This window comes from Mytilus trossulus, chromosome 4 (genome assembly GCF_036588685.1).
Source record: "Mytilus trossulus isolate FHL-02 chromosome 4, PNRI_Mtr1.1.1.hap1, whole genome shotgun sequence".
NCBI classification, from domain to species: Eukaryota; Metazoa; Mollusca; class Bivalvia; order Mytilida; family Mytilidae; genus Mytilus; species Mytilus trossulus.
Window position 1 is genome coordinate 38,494,334 of NC_086376.1, and position 21,240 is coordinate 38,515,573.

General features: G+C 31.0%; 1 protein-coding gene across 1 annotated transcript in view; it reads left to right on the top strand.

Moving 5' to 3' along the window:
- Positions 1-4,078: 4,078 nt before the first annotated feature.
- The window catches only part of LOC134713908 (neuronal acetylcholine receptor subunit alpha-10-like), a 66,149-nt gene continuing 48,987 nt past the window's right edge, over positions 4,079-21,240 (top strand). The window contains exon 1 of the mRNA XM_063575186.1: positions 4,079-4,520. Within this exon, the coding sequence (XP_063431256.1) occupies positions 4,445-4,520 (76 nt within the window). The 5' untranslated portion in view covers positions 4,079-4,444. The remainder of the gene's footprint in view (positions 4,521-21,240) is intronic.

The following is a 21,240-nucleotide window of genomic DNA, read 5'->3' on the forward strand; positions in this document are numbered from 1 at the left end:
TTTCACGAACAGATCGTGCAGGTGCTTTATAACTAACAGGTAAGATGTTGTTGCAGTAAAAAATATTCATTTTAATACAATTAATAAAGTTGTATAACGTAGAATATGTTTTGTCATTCAGTTTCTTCATATTTAACTAAATTCCACTATTCCACATTTTTACTGTGGAGCGAATCATTAGTATTGTATATGCGGTGCATTTTCACTGTATAATATTTTTTTTTATCTATTACAGCTCATTTCTTTAAGCATGTAGAGCAAGACTTTAGTTGACTTGCTTGCTTTTCTTATATTTGATAATCATTATGATAACACCCAATTTAATTCAAATATTGAAAATACAGGTTAAACTATCATATGCCTATTCATATTGTTTAAAAATGTCAATCTCATTTACAAAGTTTGTATAAACAATTAAACGACTTGCTCAATCAATAGATAAAGTAAGAGAAAGATTTGATAAAATTAACTTACGGAGGAAAGTTTGGTTTTAAAACACTCTAATAAATTCAATAGAAATAACATTTATTTCAAATGTATTCCATTTAGTTTCTTATAAAGCGTATAGGGATCTTTATCCTTATTTTTTTTTATCCATTTCCATGACACTTCACCACTAATTACGTACATCTTGATAAAGATTGAACCTTTGTTTTCCCGTTTAAAAGGTTTTACACTGGATCCCTTTATAACTTGCTGTTCGGTGTGAGCCAAGACTCCATATTGAAGACCGTATTTTGACGTACAATGATCTACTTTTATAAATTGTGACTCGGATGGAGAGTTGTCTCATTGTCACATACGACATATATATATGGCTCAAAAACGAAACGAGACATGATAAAAAGGGATAAAAAAATCCACGCTACTTTTTTAATATATTTATAATGGGCTTAATATGAGTCAGAATAGAGTAAAATAGTGGGTCGCATTTGGGTATAAGCGTGACGCCGGATTGCCGATTTTTTGCAAGCGTGACAGGTGAAAGTCAAATGATTGTGTCGTGAAAAACGAGAAATGAAGTCTAGCGGGACACGGATAATTACAAAGATGAGAAAAGAGGGACGAAAGATACCAAAGGGACAGTCAAACTCGTAAATCTAAAACAAACTGACAACGCCATGGCTAAAAATGAAAAAAGACAAACAGAAAAACAATAGTACAACTGCATAGTATAAGCGGGATACGGGAATCTGACAAATCAATAAGCGGAATACGGGAATCTGCCAAAACAGTAAGCGGGATCCGGGATCAGAACCCCCCAATGAGACCCCCAGAATAAGATATTGTTGCATATTCATCCTATTATTATAGTCATGCCTTCAATAACAAATGTATCCGATGCATGCATTTTTTTTTATATTTTTGGTCCCTTTTTCAATTTTGTGGGGTCCAAATTTATAGACAAAAGTCCTTTAATATACTTATATAGATATTTGGGACTCGTTGACATGCTGAATCTAACCGTGTATCTAGTTTGGGGATTTGTTGCCTAGTTGCTGAAATAGCCCACATAGAGTTCCAAAGGGTCTAAAATCAACAAAAATGAGTTGTAGCAATCATTTCGTGTAGAATAACCCAAATGTGTATGGTATTACCTCTGCGGTAGTATCCATTCGCGGATCTAGAATTTTTCATTTTGAGAATCGCTTTTGTTACAAGTTTGAAAAGCTATATATTTGATGAAGAATGAATGAGGAGTTTGTATTTCAATTTGAAAATACATGTATCATAAATCCTAAAGTCATCAACTAAGTTTTTTCGTTTGTTGCAAGTGCATTTATCACATAATTCTACAATAAAAATTCCTCGCATCTTTGAAAATTCTACATTAATAATGACTGCACTAACAGTGATAATTCATCGCATCTATAGTTAAAATGGATCGCTTTCAATAATCGATATGCTATATCATGATGCTTTTATAACACGTATTTGAACTTTAATGCTATGTTTGTATATTATAAAGACATATCACAATGAAAATATGTTAAAACTTATCTTCAAATCACTTAACTTGATATTTTCAAAACATAAACAAATACAGTTTTCCCATGATCCTTTATTCTACAATAGACATACCCGCATATAACAGTAAAAATGAACTAGCTGGATTCGCACTTTATATACACTGATAGGAGGATTTAAAAAATATTAAAAAAAAAAGAAGATACTTGATCAAAGAAAGATTAAACGTTCACATCAAAAACAAAACTAACTAAGGGTTTTCTTTTTTATATAAGGAAACAGGAATACCCTTTGATGTTTATTTATATATATAACCAAGATGTTACAGTACTTTACATTTTGAACAGTCTATGAAAAAAATTCTAGGCCGAAACGTCGAACTTGTGCATTGTCTTCAAAATTGATAAAAGTAAACCAAACTCATTGTGCTTTCAAGTACCGATTATGGTTGGTCGAAAAATTATCTTCCGCTGACTAATGGGATAGTGTAAATTAATCTCCTTCGTGTAAGCCCATTAAAATCAGAATTTTTACCTGAAGTATTAACACTCTTTTTATCCTAACCTGTGTTTTTAACTTTGTTAGAATAGCTTTGTGTAAAGTGAACATAGCAACACTCGTTTCTATCTTTTAGAAGTGCTTTGGTATTGTTTCTTTGGTCTTATACTCGTTTGTACAAGTACATATATATGACTTTTTACAATGCTAGTAAGATATATTAATCATGAACTTGGATAATTGAAACTTGTTTTTAAAGTCACTGTGTGTCAATAAGGTTTCTGTATTATATCGTTGGGTGACTGTCTCTTCGGTGTACATCACACTTTTCTTTTTTGATATACATGTACTTCTTATACTACTTGTGTAATGAAAGATATGTGTGTGTTCAACTCAGTTATTTTATTGTTGGGTGACTGTCTCTTCGGTGTACATAACACTTCTCCTTTTATTGATGTACATGTACTTCTTACACTACTTGTGTAATGATTATTATTCACAAGTATTATTGTGGAAGATAGGCCCTTTTCAATTTGACGGCCGACTTAGTGTTGTCAGTGATTCAACTTTCCGAGTCAAGAACCTGTAAATAAATGGTTAGCATTGGTTGCTGTCCATCATATTTGTTTCCATTTATTACTTCCTCATAAAGTCAGGAACATTAGTGAATTGTAAATTAGTCTTTGAAAAATACAAAATAAAACATATAAGAGAAACAACAAAACAAAAAGCAGCAATCAACTCATTATGTGTACTTTTAAGACTTTATCATGTGTAAGAATCTATGAAATTAACAGTTGAACGTATTGTTATAATGGAAACACACTTAACTTCCAAGAAGATGCAGTAATGATTTAGATTTACAGACGTTACACGGGACAGACATTTTTTTAACTATTTTGTAATCTTAAACAACAAATTTACACACAATATAAATAACAGTCTGGTGTACATCGATTAATGGGGATCTTTGACATTCAGTGACATCATCATGAGCATGCACTTTTAAACCATACTTTCAAGTTTCATTTTATAATGAAAAATAAAAAAAAACAATCCTTACACAAAGTTTATAACTTTCATTTTTAACTTACATATCTTTTAAAATTCATCTATTGCTTTGTTTCAGATTTTTATTGAACATTTCATTTCAAACTTAAAGTACAATTATCATGTCATTTGTTTTATATACCCATGACTTACTATATAAAGAAACGCCCACCTTAACTAATGTGCATCACTTCTAAGATGCATCTGGAATAATAGTGTTTCATTTTAAACTCGTATTTGTTCTTTAATCCTTCGATTGTACAAATAAATGTTTCTTCAAAGGACTTGTGATGAAAAAGATAAAAGGATATATATCATCAGCTGTGAATGCTTTAAAACAAATCAAAAACGAAACTGTTAGACAGATAACAAATCTATATAAAAAAAGTTCAAAATATAGCCTGTCAATCGATCATGGAAACCAATGCACAGATTTAATCATCAATATAAAGAAAATCTCTATGCTAAATAATTTGAAATTTATTCCGAAATTTCATAATCATAAATAATAAATCATTAACATTTCGATATCGGAATTAACATTAATAAAAATGTTTAGCATCATACAATGTGAAAATGGTATCCAGGATTGATTTTCATGGCGGTAAATTGCACTTATTTTTTAATTAGCCAATATTCTACGAGAGAACTTTGATTCAGTCATTTACAAGACATAATCCAATCTAAAGACGGACTTTTATGAATTTGAAATATTATAGCTGCAATTATGTGTGTAACGATTGTGATGGGATTTATGATTTTATCAATAGTTTAGTCAGTATCTTCGGTAGTAATGTTATATGCAATCTTATTAAACCAGAATTTTGTCAAGTAAAAGATACTAGAATTGTGTTGAGTATAAAATACCAGATTTTTGTTAAGTAAGAAAGACGTTTAACGGTGATTATTATTTAGAAAAAAAACCAGTATGAAGTTTACGTTCCAAGATGTTGGATTTCTATGGCTTATTGTATGTGAAAGTCTGCAATGGTGTACAGTTTTTGGTAAGTATAGTTTATATACGTTTAATAATAACATTCTAGATTTTGCTTTCAAATGGAAAAGTATTCAGTAGAATTTACGTAAATTTGAAGTATATCAAAAATAGTATAAAGTTTCTCTCTAAGCGTCTTTTAGAAAAAAAGTTATGCGAATACCGTTTATATTTGAGGTCGTCATTCATAAGAAGTGAAGAAAGGACGATAAAATATCTTTAATACATGCTTTTTCCACCAAAAATATGGATAACATCACTAGGAATACTATGTTTATTGAGAAGGGGGAGGGGTGTCAAGTTGAAACTTGTATATATGTATATTTCCTACAATTGAATTACCATATTTTCAAATTTGATTGTTTTGTGAAAGAGAAATACACGAAGAAATTTAGATTTATGTCAGCACATTTAATCTATATTTTCCTTTGTAAGATTTGTTTTATATACGTATTGATTATGAATGGATTAAGGTTATGTACTTAAACTTGTTGATATCAAATACGATTAAAACATAATTGAGCATTGAAAAATAAAGTTTTAAGACGTATTTAACGTATATACAACCCAGATATACACATCTGTTCAAACAACTACAGTGTATTCCAATAAAGAAATTTAGAAAAACATATTTTTAAGAAACAGCCAATCGTTATCAATACACAGCTTGGTCTGCGTAATTAAAAAATACGAAACCAAATTTAATTTTCTTAAAAAATGTTTTAATAAAAAAAATCTATCATAAAAATAATGCCAGTTCTATTGAATTCAATATGATATGCGCTACATTTCGTTTATGTGTTTTTAAATAGTCAGTCCACACACCTATTAAATTAAATGCTTATTGCACGTATTGTCCTTTAATTTCAATTATTTAAGCTCTTGATTTTGTTTGCGCTCTTTATTTTGTCACTTGATTAGAATTAGAAATTAGCTATTAGGGTCTGTTGAAAACAAAACCTTACGTCAAAAGAGATGATTTCAGTCCCAATAGTGAAGCATTAGGAAGCTGAAATCATCACTTCGTAAATTGTACGAACGCCATTACGAGTAGGTTGACCGTTATGGAATATATGTTATATACTGGATGATGTCGGATGTGTTCATTGTGTCGTAAATGAAGTCCCGTTAATTCCCCTTTCACGACTGTGACCTTTATATAGCTACCGAATTAGACTTTTTACCTTTTATTTTATGACATTTTTACCTATTATGTCTGTTTGTTTTGTTCACGTATCATAATCAATATTATTAAATTAGATGCGATCGTCGTACAAGTGAGAAGTTGAGCGTTATAAAACCAGGTTTAATCCATCATTTTCTACATTTGAAAATGCCTGTACCAAAGCAGGAATATGACAGTTGTTGTCTATTCGTTTTTGATGTGTTTTGTCATTTGATTTTGCCATGTGATTAGTGACTTTCCGATTGAATTTTCCTCAGATATCAGTATTTTTGTGATTTTACTTTTTAGTAAGGCATCACATATGCATATTTGAAGAGAAATGTAGATTCTTAGTACATGTATTTTGCTTAATTCTGCTGACGATTTATTCTCTTCGTACCGATATTATATGTCTGTCAGAATCTTCTTCATTTTTTTTATTTACACTCCGATGCTGACAACGACCAAGGTTTGTATTTGGACAACCTTTTAAACGATAGGTTGAAGATACCAAGGTACTCTCAAAGATTGGTGACATTTAAAGGCCATATGGCTTAAAATAACAACAACAAAAGGGACAAAAAGACGAACACCATACAAAACAAAAAATAAAAACATAGAGACGGATCAACACGAACCCTAAAAATCAATGAATCATAATATAACAACTCATATAATAATAGAGCAGCTGGTCAATAGTTAGTTTTTACTACTGATTTATAATACGATATTCAATTGATTGAATGTTGGTTGCCTAACGTCCAGTGGGAAATACTTCGTCCAGTTTTAGGACAATATGATAATCAAAATGCCTGGGTTTATTAATACATAATTGTTGCTTACAAGCAAATTACTAGACTTAGTTTTTAAACTGTTACACTGAAGACAGTCATTCATAAGTTTTTCAGTCATTACAAACTCTAGTTGACTTTTATGTTATTTTTGTGTCCCCTTTTACTTTTTGTACAGTGGTATTTTTTATTGTTGTTGCCTAATTCCGACTCATTTCAATGTTATATTATCGGATTTTAAAGACAAATGTGTCCATAGTATACGGATGCTTCACTCGCACTACCACTTTCCTGTTCAGTGGACCATGAAATAGGGATAAAACATAACAATTTAAAAAAAATATCAAAGGGAAACATGGGAACTAAGTTTCAAGTTGACTGGACTTCAAGTTAATAAAAAAAAACACTTCTTTTTAATATTCAGCCTGAAGCGGGACAGACGGAGTGGACGAACGAGCTGTCCGAAGAACATAATGCCCTTAAATATGGCATTAAAATAACAACAACAAAAAAACCAAAAAAAAACCAGACAAATGATAACTTTTACTGAGTCGGTAGCTATTAATTTGAATTAAACATGTAAACTCTTATGGCTGCAATGCTTTTAATGATAAATTCCTCAATTTCTAGCAGCTCTTTTGTCTCAAATTAAAATGACGTGTCATTCATTGCATGTAAAATCATCACCTTATGGTGTAGTTCTTCAAAGAAATCAATATACTTTTAATTGCATGAACGAGACAACTGGAATTTCGAATCCGGTCCAAAACAGTTAATCAGGATTTCACAAACAGACACAATGTATCCTCCTTTTTAAATTTCATTAATTTTTTTTTCTTAAACTTTTGAGTCAAAAAGTGTTGTACAATAATTACCAGTCATTCAGCTTTCATTTGATACCAACATCACTAATGTTTTCTACATACTTTGAAAGTTACACCGGGATCCCATGTTTATAGGAACTATATGTACATCTTTCCGGAATGTGCTTATACATTTTCGGGGCTGATAGAATTAGTGGTGTAACACCTTATGTTCTCCACTGGTTAACATTTGTGCTGTAACTTATAATGAGTGACATTCACGGGATTGATTTTTTTGACTTTCATTACATGTCTGTTGTTTAATGATATTGTTACCGTAGAATTTATTTTTTCCTATATTTTTTTACGATTTTGTACAATAATTTCATATTAATTCTGATGGTTTAGAATTGGTTTTTTATTATTTTTGTCTAGCATTAAATTATTTCTTCACTAAAAAACAAAAATGTGAAAAGGTTTGATCAAATATGGATGGAGCGCACAGATAAACGAACATTCATACGTTAGTTTTAAATAACTCACACATGATGTTAAGAATTTTTTGTTTGCATCTACCGATATGAGAAAAAAGAGTTGTGTCTTATTCTTGAAAGATTTATGGGGGTAGAACTTGGTTCAGGGAGATAACTCTTTAATTCAGTGATTCGTTTATAAAGTCAAGTTTCATCAATGTATAAAGCATTTACCTGAAACAGATTGGGAATAATCTATGTAACCGAGAAGCTTAGAATATTTTGATGAAAATGATTGACATAAACGTACTGGTGATTTAAAGAGTTATTTCCTTCAACATTGGTCTACCTCCTTAATGAGAAGTATCGCATTGATAACTTTAGCTCCCGCAATTTTTTTTTCTTTCAAAGTAGCGATATTTAACGAAATTTCACAATATTTGTTTCGAAAAAAGTAAAATAACAAAAATACTGAACTCTGATGAAAATTTAAAACGGTAAGTCCCTTATCAAATGGTAACATCAAAAGCTCAAATACATCAAACGAATGGACAACAACTGTCATGTTCCTGACTTGGAACAGGCATTTTCAAATGTAGCAAATTGACATTTGTTAATCGAAATTTAACTGTGTCTTTAAGTTAATGTGTCTTCTTTATCAATCTAACAGATGTAGGATATCTACAGATTACTAAAGAAGTATTTATCAAAAGACATTATAACCATCAAACAAATTAAATTGTTAAACTAAATGTAGCTTTATTTTGGGTAAAAATGACTTAGTTCTCATAGGCTATATGCTTTGAGTCATATTACGTTTGAACATGAGATCGTTTCCTAATACACGTATGATGTTTACAAATAATTAAAAATCTAATTTTTTTTATATGGGGACGAAGTCCCCTATTACAGTAGAAAATTAAAAAAAAAAATCGGGAAAATTTCCCGAATTTTTCATTGTACTAATGAACTCAAAATCGTTCAAAAATTGTTTTTGTCAGGTTTTTGAATTTCCGGATCGGCGCAGAAATCTACTTCCGTTTCCGGACTTGTTTACATGAGACTTTGAATAAAATGTATACTTATCAGTCTAAGAAAGGAACTAATACTAATTCATTTAAAAGAAAATGTTTGTTATTTAAAAAACGTTACCTGATGACACCGTCTCTTTGTTTACATTGAAAATGCCGTCATAACTTAAATAACGTCACAACTAAACTCCCTAACAACAGAACCAAAATCGGAAACGTTGCGGTATTTCCGTTTCTCTTTTTAACATTGTTGATTTAAAAACAAAAATCATAGACTTCGTCCCCATTCACAGGTAATTCCTGCCTCATATTATTTTTTTCAATAATTTGATAAGATACAAAAATCTCAGGAAATTTTATCTCTGCAGCTTCGACATATATCATGGAAAAAAACCTCAACAAAAATTCACTAAACTACTTCTGGTTACAACATTCGAAAATGTGGTAGTTTTGCCATTAAGACAACTTTCTACAAGAATCCAAAAGACACAGAAATTTACAACTATAATAGGTCATCGAACGGCCTTCAACATAAACAAAACCCATACCGCATAGTCAGCTATAAAAGGCCCGAAATGACTAATGTTAAACAATAACTGTTTCAGATAGTTCATTTAAAATACAAAATATATATTTCACTTTAAATCCTTGGCTTGGGAAATCAATTCAATTCCGTTAAAAAAAACCATTAATATTTAATGTTTCTTCTTGACAATAATAAAAGCAGAAGGATCGACAAACATCATTGTTTATGATGAAACATCATCTGTGTTTTTGGGTGGTTGATGTTGTTGATTCAGAGTCAATAGAATGATTCCGATTAATACCTTACAAATTCAAATCATATTAAATAGAAGTAAAACCATTCTCTCTCTACAATGAATTATTTCCAACTTTTTTCCAATGTTGCGTGTAGAGATTTTCGATATGCTACTAAAATATAATTTTTATATCTTTTCGTAGATGAAATTTGTCAAAGAAATGGAGGGCAAGAATTTTGAGAAATACCTCATGCAAAAGGTTTCATTCATTGTTTGTTTGTAAATATATTTATTTGCTTTACATATTGCTTTATACTTGTAGATATAAATTTTAATAAAAGAAATAGTCACCCAAATAAAATTTATATTTGCATAAAGTTGATTTCTTATTGTATACAATAATTATTCGGCTCACGAATATATTGGCTAAATAAAAGGCAACAGTAGTATACCGTTGGTCAAAAGTCATGAATCGATTGAGAGAAATTTAGTTGGCAAATTTCATGTGGGATGAGAACGAAGGGTGAAGTTCGAATCTCCATATGGAATTTACTGACCCCATATATATCGTATTAGGTTACTAGCAAACTGTGTAACCAATTCATCCTACCGACTATCTTAAAATTTAGTTAAGTCTTCAATACTTAGTATTAAGGACCTACTTTTATTGATTTAAACAAAAACAAATACCAACAATAATAACTTGTTAGCTTTAAATGTATTTATTTTTAAACTTCAATCGTTCATCATCAACTTCTTCGTCTGTTAAAACGTTTCAAATTGTTCATTACAGATACTTCCATTATTTTTTAAAAGGAGCGTAACACCACTAAACGTGTATTGAAATAAGCCCCGGCTAATAACCCCATATGGCATATACAGGGTCTTCAATGCTCAGTTATGTTAAAATATGGATAACATGTCTTTCTTTAGGTCTACTAACATATTCTGAAGGTAGGCGTACAAATGGAGTGTATCCGATTTATCAGTGTATATTCGTAGATAATATTAATAAGAACTATTGCATTTGGCGCTTGAAGTCAATATTCTTTTGAATATATACTTTAATTATTGCAATATGCATTGTGTTTAAATGTAATATCAGTATTTAGCTCTAACATAATCTTAAATCAATCCTAATTCTAACTTACTTTTGAAATGTAGTTTTTCATATATGACATCATTGTTGTGCTGTTTCAGAAATTTCATAAATTCAATGTGACGTAATTTTTGTGCCTTTTCGCCATCGTATGTGATGTCATTTTTATGATTTATTGCGTTGAGGCCTGGACTGAGTCGGATGTGTCTATTCTGTGTTGGTCTTAGCGTTATGTATTCGGGTTTAGTTTTCTGTAATTAGTTAATACTTCAGTTTTATCATGGTTATCTCTTTTATATTCATTTGATAAAATTTACTGTTTGCAATAGCATAAATTGTTCTAAATAATAAGGATGTTCTTATTCCAAGCATAAAAACATAGCCGTAAATTTCACAACCTTTTTCAACTTTTGATCTTCAGTGCTGTACACCTTTTTACTCTTTTTTTTCACTTTTTGATCTTTTATATCTGGACGTCACTGGTGAGTCTTGTGTGGACGAGGCGCGTTTTTGGCGTATTGAATTTTAAACCTGATGCTTTTTGTTATCTATAAATCATGTGTTTCTTTGTCTTATATGTTCTCCTATTTATTTGTATTGTAGAACTGTAATAATATGTTGTAATTTCAATGTTATATTTAACATGGCCATTAAAGTGCGAGGTTTGGCATGCCAAAAAGCCGGGTTCAACCCACCATTTTTTCCCATTTAAAAATGTCCTGTACCAAGTCAGGAAGATGGCCATCGTTACATTATTCATGTATTTGGTTTTGATGTTATATTTGTTATTCTCGTGGGATTTTGTCTGATGCTTGGTCCGTTTCTCTGTGTGTTACATTTCAGATTTCAGTGTTGTGTCGTTGTCCTCCTTTTATATTCAATGCATTTCCCTAGGTTTTAGTTTGTTACACCGATTTTGTTTTTTGTGCATGGATTTATGAGTTTTGAACAGCGTTATACTACTAGTTCATTTTCCATCGAACAAATATACAGGTTAAGTATTTCGTCATACACATGTCTACCTTCAAATGTTTTTTGGTTAAGCTATTGAAATGTTTACGCTGGTTTAAAACCAAAACAAATTGCTTTAAAAATGAACCACAATTCTGAAAACAGAGGAAAATACATAAACAAAGACAAATAACCCAAATAAGAAAAATATTGGGCAGACATAACACAATCCCGTAGAATAAATAGAACATTAAACACTAGAATTTCTACAATCTACACAGAAGATAATTCAGATCCCGAAAAAGGATATGAAGCAAACTGAAAAGTTCTTTGTGTTTATATTGTACCTTATGTAAAGACACATGAAAGATAACTTAAAAAAAATATTTAAAAGAATATGTTTTTTACCCTCTCATTTCAAAGTACAATCTATCTCATTAATGGGGTCAACCGTGTTCACACACATACATTACTGATATTATTTGTTTACCATTTCAGTCATATATGCTACAAAATACCAAGACAATGAATATCCTGTTGATTTTTCGGACACTATTCCCAAACGACAATTTCACTTTGCTTTGAACCTATATTGCATAAGTTCTAATCAAAAATCTTGTTTTAAACAAGTCTATAGAATAACAAAATAATACATCGTGGTGGTCATCATAAAGTCACTGGGGAACATTTATGTAAAACTGGACTGTATGATTAAAGCTGTTGTAATGATTAGGACATAGGAATTTTGATCACGCTGCTCGCCCATTTATATCAATACCCCGGAGATTCAAACACAATTACGGTAAAAAATAATGAGGGATTTATTTCATCTCACTCTGATTGTTTTTGGTGTTAATGACTTATTTGAGAAAGTTGTAATAAAGCCATTAGGTGATCGAAAGGAATATTGACTAGAAAAGGCGTCTACAGCAAACCTGATCACTTACCTTGTTTTTACTGAACACAGAAGATTAACTTCCATAAAGAAATTTCCATAAACACAACGGGGCATTGCCGGCTCATCTGCATATTTGAAAAAAATAAAATTGTTCATAAGATTTACAAATATTCTGTCCGCAGTGAAAAACCTAGGTCTTCAGAAATACTGTGAAACTGTTTAATCGTCTGGTGGTATTTATCCATGTGTGGATTCGAAAAAAAGATTGGTACTTATTTATCAGGTGATTGTATTATTGTGCTATGGTCTTTTTTTGTGTATTCTGGTATTTTATATTTCTTTACGGACTTTGTCTAATGCCATTTTATTTTTAATTTCTTTAATTATCATACTAAAAAATAATGGTGATCGCTTTCTGTATCCGAGGAATCTAACACCGGTATACTACTGTTACCTGTACTTATCCACCGGATCGGAATATCTAATGGTTGACATACCTTAGCTGTATTTGGCAAAACCTTTAGGAACTTTTATTCTCAATGATCTTCAACTTCGTACCTTATTTGGCATTTTAAACTTTTTTGAATTCGAGCGTCACTGGTGAGTCTTTTGTAGACGAAACGCGCGTCTGGCGTATATACTAAATTTAGTCCTGGTATCTATGATGAGTTTATTTTCGTCCTCGAGAAATCTTTCAGTTCGGCAGCCTAACAACATTAAAACAAGTAGAATCGATTTATGACTTTTGAACAGCGGTATATTACTGTTGCCTTTATTAGATTCTTACACATTTTTGACCGCTTCACACCTATATTTGACATTCTCACCTATTATGTCTATTTGCTTTGTTCACACATTTTTGTCAATAAAATGGAATTTTATGCGGTTGTCATACAATTGAGAGGTTCATCTTACTTTTAATCCAGGATTAATCCCTCATTTTCTTCATAAGGCAATACCTTTACCTATTCAAGAATTTGACTGTTGTCTTTCATTCGTTTAATGTGGTTAAGCTTTTGATATTTTCCGTTTGATGATAGACTTTCCGTTTTGAATTTTCCTTGTAGTGAGGTGTTTTTGTTATTTTTGTTTTACACAGCAATTGCAAGAAATGCTCTTTAACCTCGTTCTTTACTTTGTTTTGATTCAAACGTCAATGATCAGTCTGTTGAAGACAAAACGCGTGTCTGGAGTAGAAAATTTGAATCCTACTATGAACAGTTTATTAAGCGTAAAATACAACAATGTTTGTTTCATAGGAAAGAGTTTGATCAATGTGAACTGCTTGACCAGAACAGTTATCCTCCATATGTTAAGCTTATCACGACAATATCTAAATTACAATGACTTAAATTCAAGTTGTTTGATTCATTGTTGATTTGTTCTTGTCCTTGACAATTTTTAACCCTTTCAAATCGTAACAAATTTTGCAGATTAATTCAGGATAAATTATCCTTTGAAATACAAATCATATGCGATCTTCTGGAGGATACAATGTGAACAGTGTCACCCTGACGGCACTTGTGTAGCTGTGATAAAATTAATTTTGTTATTTTATATTTAAGAAGCAAGTATTGAGCGAATTCAGTATAATAAAGACGAGCTTTTGGACATAAAAGTTGTGACCAAAATTGCCTAGTAAGCAAACCCACCGTCTGTTCCTACTTACTAGATGTTTTATTTACAATCTATATAATAAATATTTCAGTATCTTATTTCTGTTGAGTTGAAAAAAAACGCCGGTGAAAAAAAATCCAGATTGATGCAAATTTGAAAATTATAAATCAATTTGGACACTTCCTTAATGAAATGCGCATCGTTGCATTTCAAAACAAACTTTGTTGCTGTGTCTTTCCCTATGTTTTTCTTGAAAAAATATTACATCTATTTATGATAAAATGGACGATCGTTGTCACCGTTTATACATCTGTCACATATTTATGACCCCTTATATTATATTTGTTCGCGTTTTCTAGTATATACTTGATGTTGCTGAGACAAAATTGGAGATTTTGTTATATGAACAATAAGTTTAGATATTCGTTTATTAGATTTGGACATTCTTTATTAAATAAGTACAATTCGTGGACAGTTCTTGACGTCAACGATCTAGGTAATTATTTTTTGTGGACACTGTTGTCATATTACGATCCAAATTGATGATATAAAAAGGCATGCGATATAAATGGGAAAAGAACCACGTATCCATGATGATGACTTTATACGTTTACCTAGTTTGTATTGATTTTTTTATATGAATTGACTGACGAAATACGTTTCTGACCCTCAAATCTCTTGCACTCCGTACTTTCATTGGCCTTTTTACTTCTAATTTTGGAGCCACCAATGAGTGACCACATTAAATCTAGCTGTTCTAATATATGCTTTGCTGTTATTGTTTGGTTCGACCTAAATTTCTGTATAATAAAAGGAGATGTTTAAATATATGTCAATGAAATATCAAAATAACCAAAAGACATATAAAGAGCAACACCCATTTTTGGATGACAGACATATATATATACAATAGTATTAGATACATAGTGTGCGTATGAACTAATACGGTATATATGGGGTCAGTAAATTCCATATGAGGTACGAGCAGAGCTTGAATCCCCTTATGGAATTTACTGACCCCATATATACCGTATTACGTTACTAGCACACTATGTAACGAATTTATCTTATCAAATTTAGACCAGTGATCTACCGAAATTAGCAAGTCGTCAACACTGTTAGCATTAAGCAACTGCTTATATTGATCCTACAAACACAGATGCCAACAATAACAACTTGTTAGGTTTAAATGTGTTTATGAATTTATTTCAATCTTATTCATCAATTTCTTCGTCGTCTGTTCAAACCTTTAAAAAACATTCTCAGCACCGTTTTGTTTTTATAAAGGGACGCAAAACCACTACGAACCGTGTATGAAAAAAGCTCCGCCTCCTTTCTAACCTTATATGGAATTTACATGGACGTAACGCCACTACTTACCGTGTATGAAATTAGACAGCCTTCCTACTGACTTAATATGAAATATACACGGTCTCCACGCGGACGCTTTTCGCCAATCTTATTCCTAGAAAAGTAAAGGAGGTTAGATAAGTTAATATATTGGTCGTCCCGTGTTTACAATATTGAGGAATACATTAACTGGAAAATGTGAATAAAATAATACTGGATAATTGCCGGAATATAGTCGGTTCCATGATGTCTGTTATCCTCTATTGAGTTATGAAACAGTGATAGTAAAAACTCAGCATTGTTTAAATGCAGTATAATAAGAAATGATTTTGTATTGGTAGATTAGAAAAAAACACGTCTGTAAGCTTAACTTCAATTTGAAAAGAAAGACAACGGGAAAATGACATTTACATGCAGAGAATTACCAGGTGCATGACTTTTTTCTGCACTCAAACTATTATTTATAACCTTCAATCGATTTCCCATTGCCAATTGTTCTTTAATTTGTTGAGATTGTTTATTAATGAGGCGAAATAGTGATATATGTTACTTATCTTTTGATTTGTTTTTACGATAGTTAATGCAGTGTAGACGTCTTATTTTGAATCTGCAGGCAAAAGTCTATATATTACTTCATCTTTGCACGAGTTAAAAATATATTTTCATTTGAACTTTTCAAGTGAGAGAAATTACGTTTTTTTTTTGTTCACTTCAACATAAATGCATTTGCTTTCTTATCATTTCGTAAATATTTTAAACTGATCCGTCGAGTAGTTTTAAATTCATAATCTTCTTTAACAATACATATATTGATTCTCAATTGTTAAATGTTGACTTTTAACTCGGATCTAATACCTTCTTATAAAACATTAGAGTCACTTCATAGATTACATTAGCGCCATATTAGTTGTGCGTTAATACAATCAGCTTTGAAAATCCTTCCGGCAGCTGTCAAGATGTAAAAACAAAACATCTTCCGTTCCTTTGATACTCTCCGAAGATCTAATCTGCAATATTGATTCATCCAGATTGATACAATTACCAATGTTTGATCAAAGTCCGGGTTAATATTGCTTGGAGAATTCTGGTGTTGCTGGTTGATTTGCTCTGGTGCAATTTTCGGTTATTTTGATAATTCATATCATTCTTTTTATTTACTACAATAATTGATAAAGAATCATATACTTTCGTTTTACTTGCATTTGGAGATAAAAATATTTTCTATTGTAAAATAATTTTTGTTTAATGGTAAATATTATTTTGAAATTTTAGACATAATTTGATTTAGTAAGACAAAACTGATAATTATTTTGTAAACAGGGTTAGAGTTTGTAAGAAAGGTAAATCATTATCTAATAAAGTTGATGCGGCTTTTTATTCACCATTTTTTTCCATTCCATTATTGCTTTACAATAAACAAAAAATGTTCGTGTTGTAGAGTTTGATCAAAATATATTGTTGTATGCGTTTGTTTTGTTTTCCTCTGTCTAGAATTAGTCAACTGCTTTTGCAGATAGGATTTTGATATACATGTATTTATGGTTTAGGATTCTTTTGAGTAAACCCTGATTAGTAGGAGAAATCAACTCCAAAAACCACATCAATCAGTATCTACTCGATTTACCTTCATAGAAAAAACTTAATAAAACATTTTGAAAGTCAAGGACGTATAAATCCATCGAAACGTTAGAAGTTGTGTCATCAACACGGATCTCAAACGCAGAACCAATGTTAGATTTTGTCGACTTTATCTGAGGGAGTTGAAATATATATTTCTTGTAAATTCATTAACTTGTCAATGGGGAAATAAGGGGGACTTGTTGTATTTGAAAGCATTCTCTCCTTTACGTGCTTCATTTCATTGACACATTACTTGTGCATTAAAGATTTCTAAATATATAAACTAGTGTTGCCAACGATTAAAGGGTTAACCGTCGGAAGGATCGAATATCGAATACCAGAAAGCTACCGGTCAACCGGACCTTTTTTTATTTTATTTTTTAATTTTGATAGATTTGATATAAATGTGAATTGAAATTTTAAAATGATCGACGTGCTAATTGGTAGAACAATTGTGCAGTAAATTGATTGGCATTGTTTACCTTTGAAAAGATACCAATTTTATAAAATTAATTAGCACAGCTTGCTAATGTCTGCTAGGGCAAACCCTTCAGGTAAGATAATTGGAATGAATGTATTTACAGAAAAAAGATGATTTCTTTACGATTACTTTCATAATCTCACATTAATTCAAATATTGTGAAGACCTACACTCAAATATGCCATCTTTATCGTACCAGGCAGAATCATTTCATAAACAAAGGAGCGACTAAAAATAAAGTAAATTGGTCGAAAGATTACGCAAGTAACATGATATTTAAAACTGTTCGATTTGACAACACTAATAGAAACATATAAATGAAAGCTCCTGTATTGGATATTCGACTTTCAAAAAGTAATGCCTGAAACCAGAGCTGAAATATAAGACCATCTGACTCTTTTGAGATTGCCTTGTTTCAGGGTAAAGCAATTTGATAACACATTATTAACAGTCTGCATCAAAAGGTGTAAGCGTATCTGATTTTATTCAATAATGCGTTATGATGATTCACTTCAACTTCATACCGACACAAAAGATTTTTTTGCATGACGCGAAAAACCATCGATGATTTAATTTTCTCTAAATCATCTGTGACTATATATAGCTATCAAAAGTAAAATCAGTCGAAACATATAAATTCTTCTACATCAGGGAAAAGATATTCTTATCAGCATTTAGCACTATTTTAGGACTTTTTTAGCTTTGAATTTTGTATTATGTCTTTATTGATTTGGCTTGAATATTTTTATGAGGATAGCGTCATTGGTGAGACTTATGAACTTATTATAATCGTTATATATGTTATGGCTTTAAACATCTGTAGGTCTATAGTCATGCTAGTAGACGTTCAGTCCCCAGTAGCCTCATTTTGTTTAGTTTCTTTTGTTACTTATTCTGAAATCAGACTCGGACTTTTTGTAAACTGTATTTTACTGTGCGTATTGTTTTGTGTTTGTTTTTTTTCTACATTGGCTAGAGGTAAAGGGGTAGGGTTTAGATCCAAAAAAAAAAAACATGTTTAATGCCGCGAAATTTTTGCGTCTGTCCCAAGTGAGGAGCATCTGGCTTTTGTTAGTCTTGTATGATTTTTTGTTATTCTAGTTTATTGCATATATGTGTGAGTTTAGTAGGACGTCCATTATCACTGAACTAGTATACAGTTTTGTTTATGAGCCAGCTGTAGCACCGCCTCCAGGTGAGGATTTTTTTTCTACATTGAATACCCATTAGTGGCCTTCGGCTTTTATCTGCTTTTTGGTGGTTGTTGTCTCTTTGACACATTCCATTCTCAATGTTATTCACATCTTGATGTACTGACATGTGCTAGCATTTTCGGTAAATATACGGTCTACTTCTTAACTGTAAGAATACTTTGAAACCCTTATGTCTTCGAACACTTAAGTCTAGATGTCATCTAGATGTCACTAACTAGTACTCACAGTATGTTTTGAAATGTAAGTTTATTGTTCTTTTCAATTTCGTTATTGGTTATGATTTTTAACTGACTGAAATCGAATGTCACATGTATTAACGAAACAACATTTTATGGATGCATTCATTTAATATATTATGTTATTGTGTTAGAACTAGCTTATGAAACTCCTTGATGCGAAGTGGACGTGTTTTGTCTGTTTAAGGGGAATTTGGTTCCAATTCCTTGAATTTTCACATTGTTTATTAAACTTTCCATTCAACAAGTGTAATAAGAATGACCGACTGATATCGACACTACACAAATTGTACAGTCAGCATGAAATTACAAACAACTAACATAATATTTTATTGGTCTTATTTCTTTGATACTAGTCGAATCTGTAATTTTACCAATTGTGACCTTTTACAGTTGAGTGTCAATCAATATGATGGGTTGTGCATATTTAGCAGGAGACATTGAAACTCTTCAACTTTTACTGTCTTTGATTTAAAAATCTGTTTCCCTTATGATCTGAAATCAATTTACAGGCAATTTATTTTCTTCTTCTTAAATGATCTTCAAAAACATGTGTCCTTTCTATGTGACGTCATCAGGCATGATCGCTTTTGTTCATGCCGTCACAATGGAATATTTACAGGAAAGCAAGGAAATTCGACATCATAATCTAACTTTGACCAATGATGAACTGTGATCAAACGAACCACACCTTGATTATATATAGATTCCACAACTGCAACAAGTGTTTTACGATATTTCTCCACTCTAGAGATTTAATTTTAATATTTAAAGCGCGAGGATTGACAAGGATTTTTGTGGATCAAATCAGTCAATCAAATTATTTACCTTTGTTTCACTTTCAATTCTGACATTCTTTTTCTTTAAATATCCGTACACGGACAATACATGCGTTATTCTGTCTCTTTCTCTTTCTACAGGGATAAATTGGAGTTCACATGCAAACAGGTTTAACGATGTTGAGTTTTTCACTTGCAAGTGAATAATTCATTACCAATTTTTATTAACTTAATTTGACAAAATTGAACCATTTTAGCTGCTAATTTTTTTTTATTATATCACTATTTCACTTTCATTAATGATTGAACAAAAAAATCATACTAAAAATTTGTAATACACCTCGTAGCTAGTGCCCCTTTAAGAGTAGAGAAATATTGCATTACACGAGTTACAGAGTTGGAATCTGTTTTTCTTATGATATCCTACCTTTTCATAGATTTGAGGAAAGTGTGTTCTTTTGATGTGACGTCAGCAGGCATGTCGCTTTTTTTCATGACGGTCACAATAATAAAATTGAGAAGAAAACAAGAACATTTAACGTCACAATAAGAAAATTCAGAAGAATTCAAGAAAAATCAACGTAACAATTGAATTTCAACCAATCATTTCCCATATTTTTCACTAGTGAGGAGAAATATTTTTCTCACGCCGGTCAGGTAATGAAAAAATAATCAATCTGTTAGGAAAAGGATAAATCGTGTAAAAATTAATAAAATTCGAGAAAGAATAAATATTATTAGCCTACTAGTATTTGATAAATCTAATCAAAAGTATGGAGTTATATTTGTCCTTTAGAAAATATACTGCATAGATAACTGATTACAGAACACGTTCTTGGTTTTTTTCGACACCCGTGTAGATATTATAAGATTCTTGATCGCTATATGATGTAAATGAAAATTCAATGCTATTAAGATATGTATCTGAATTTTGGTTTCAAGCGAATTTGCCTTTTTAGCCATCGCTTGTGGTACATTTATTTAATATATGCTGACTATGCTTTCATCTTGTCAATACTGATCAAGTTCTTATTGAACACGTTGTGAAAAATATCAAATAATGGAATCCAAAATTTAACATATTACCCGTTGTAATCTCTGAATAATATCATTTCAAATATTCTTTGATCAGAAAAAGCTAACGGTATAGAGTCTTACGGTTCGCTTTGAAATATTGTGATTTAAACGACATGGTCGTCTTTGATTTACATCTTAAGATGACATATAAATACAAATTATTGTCGTATCTAAAAGGATTTTTGATTGAAAAAAATCAAGTAAATCTGACATGTCTTTACAAAAACAACGGTGAAAAAGTGTCAATGAACTTTAAATAAACGCATTGTTCAACAATTACGTCTGCCAGAAAACTTATTTTATGGTCAATGGCAAGTATGAACTTAATTCAAAAAAAACATTTTAATTTGTACTCCTTCATCATTTTTTATTGTATTTATGGAC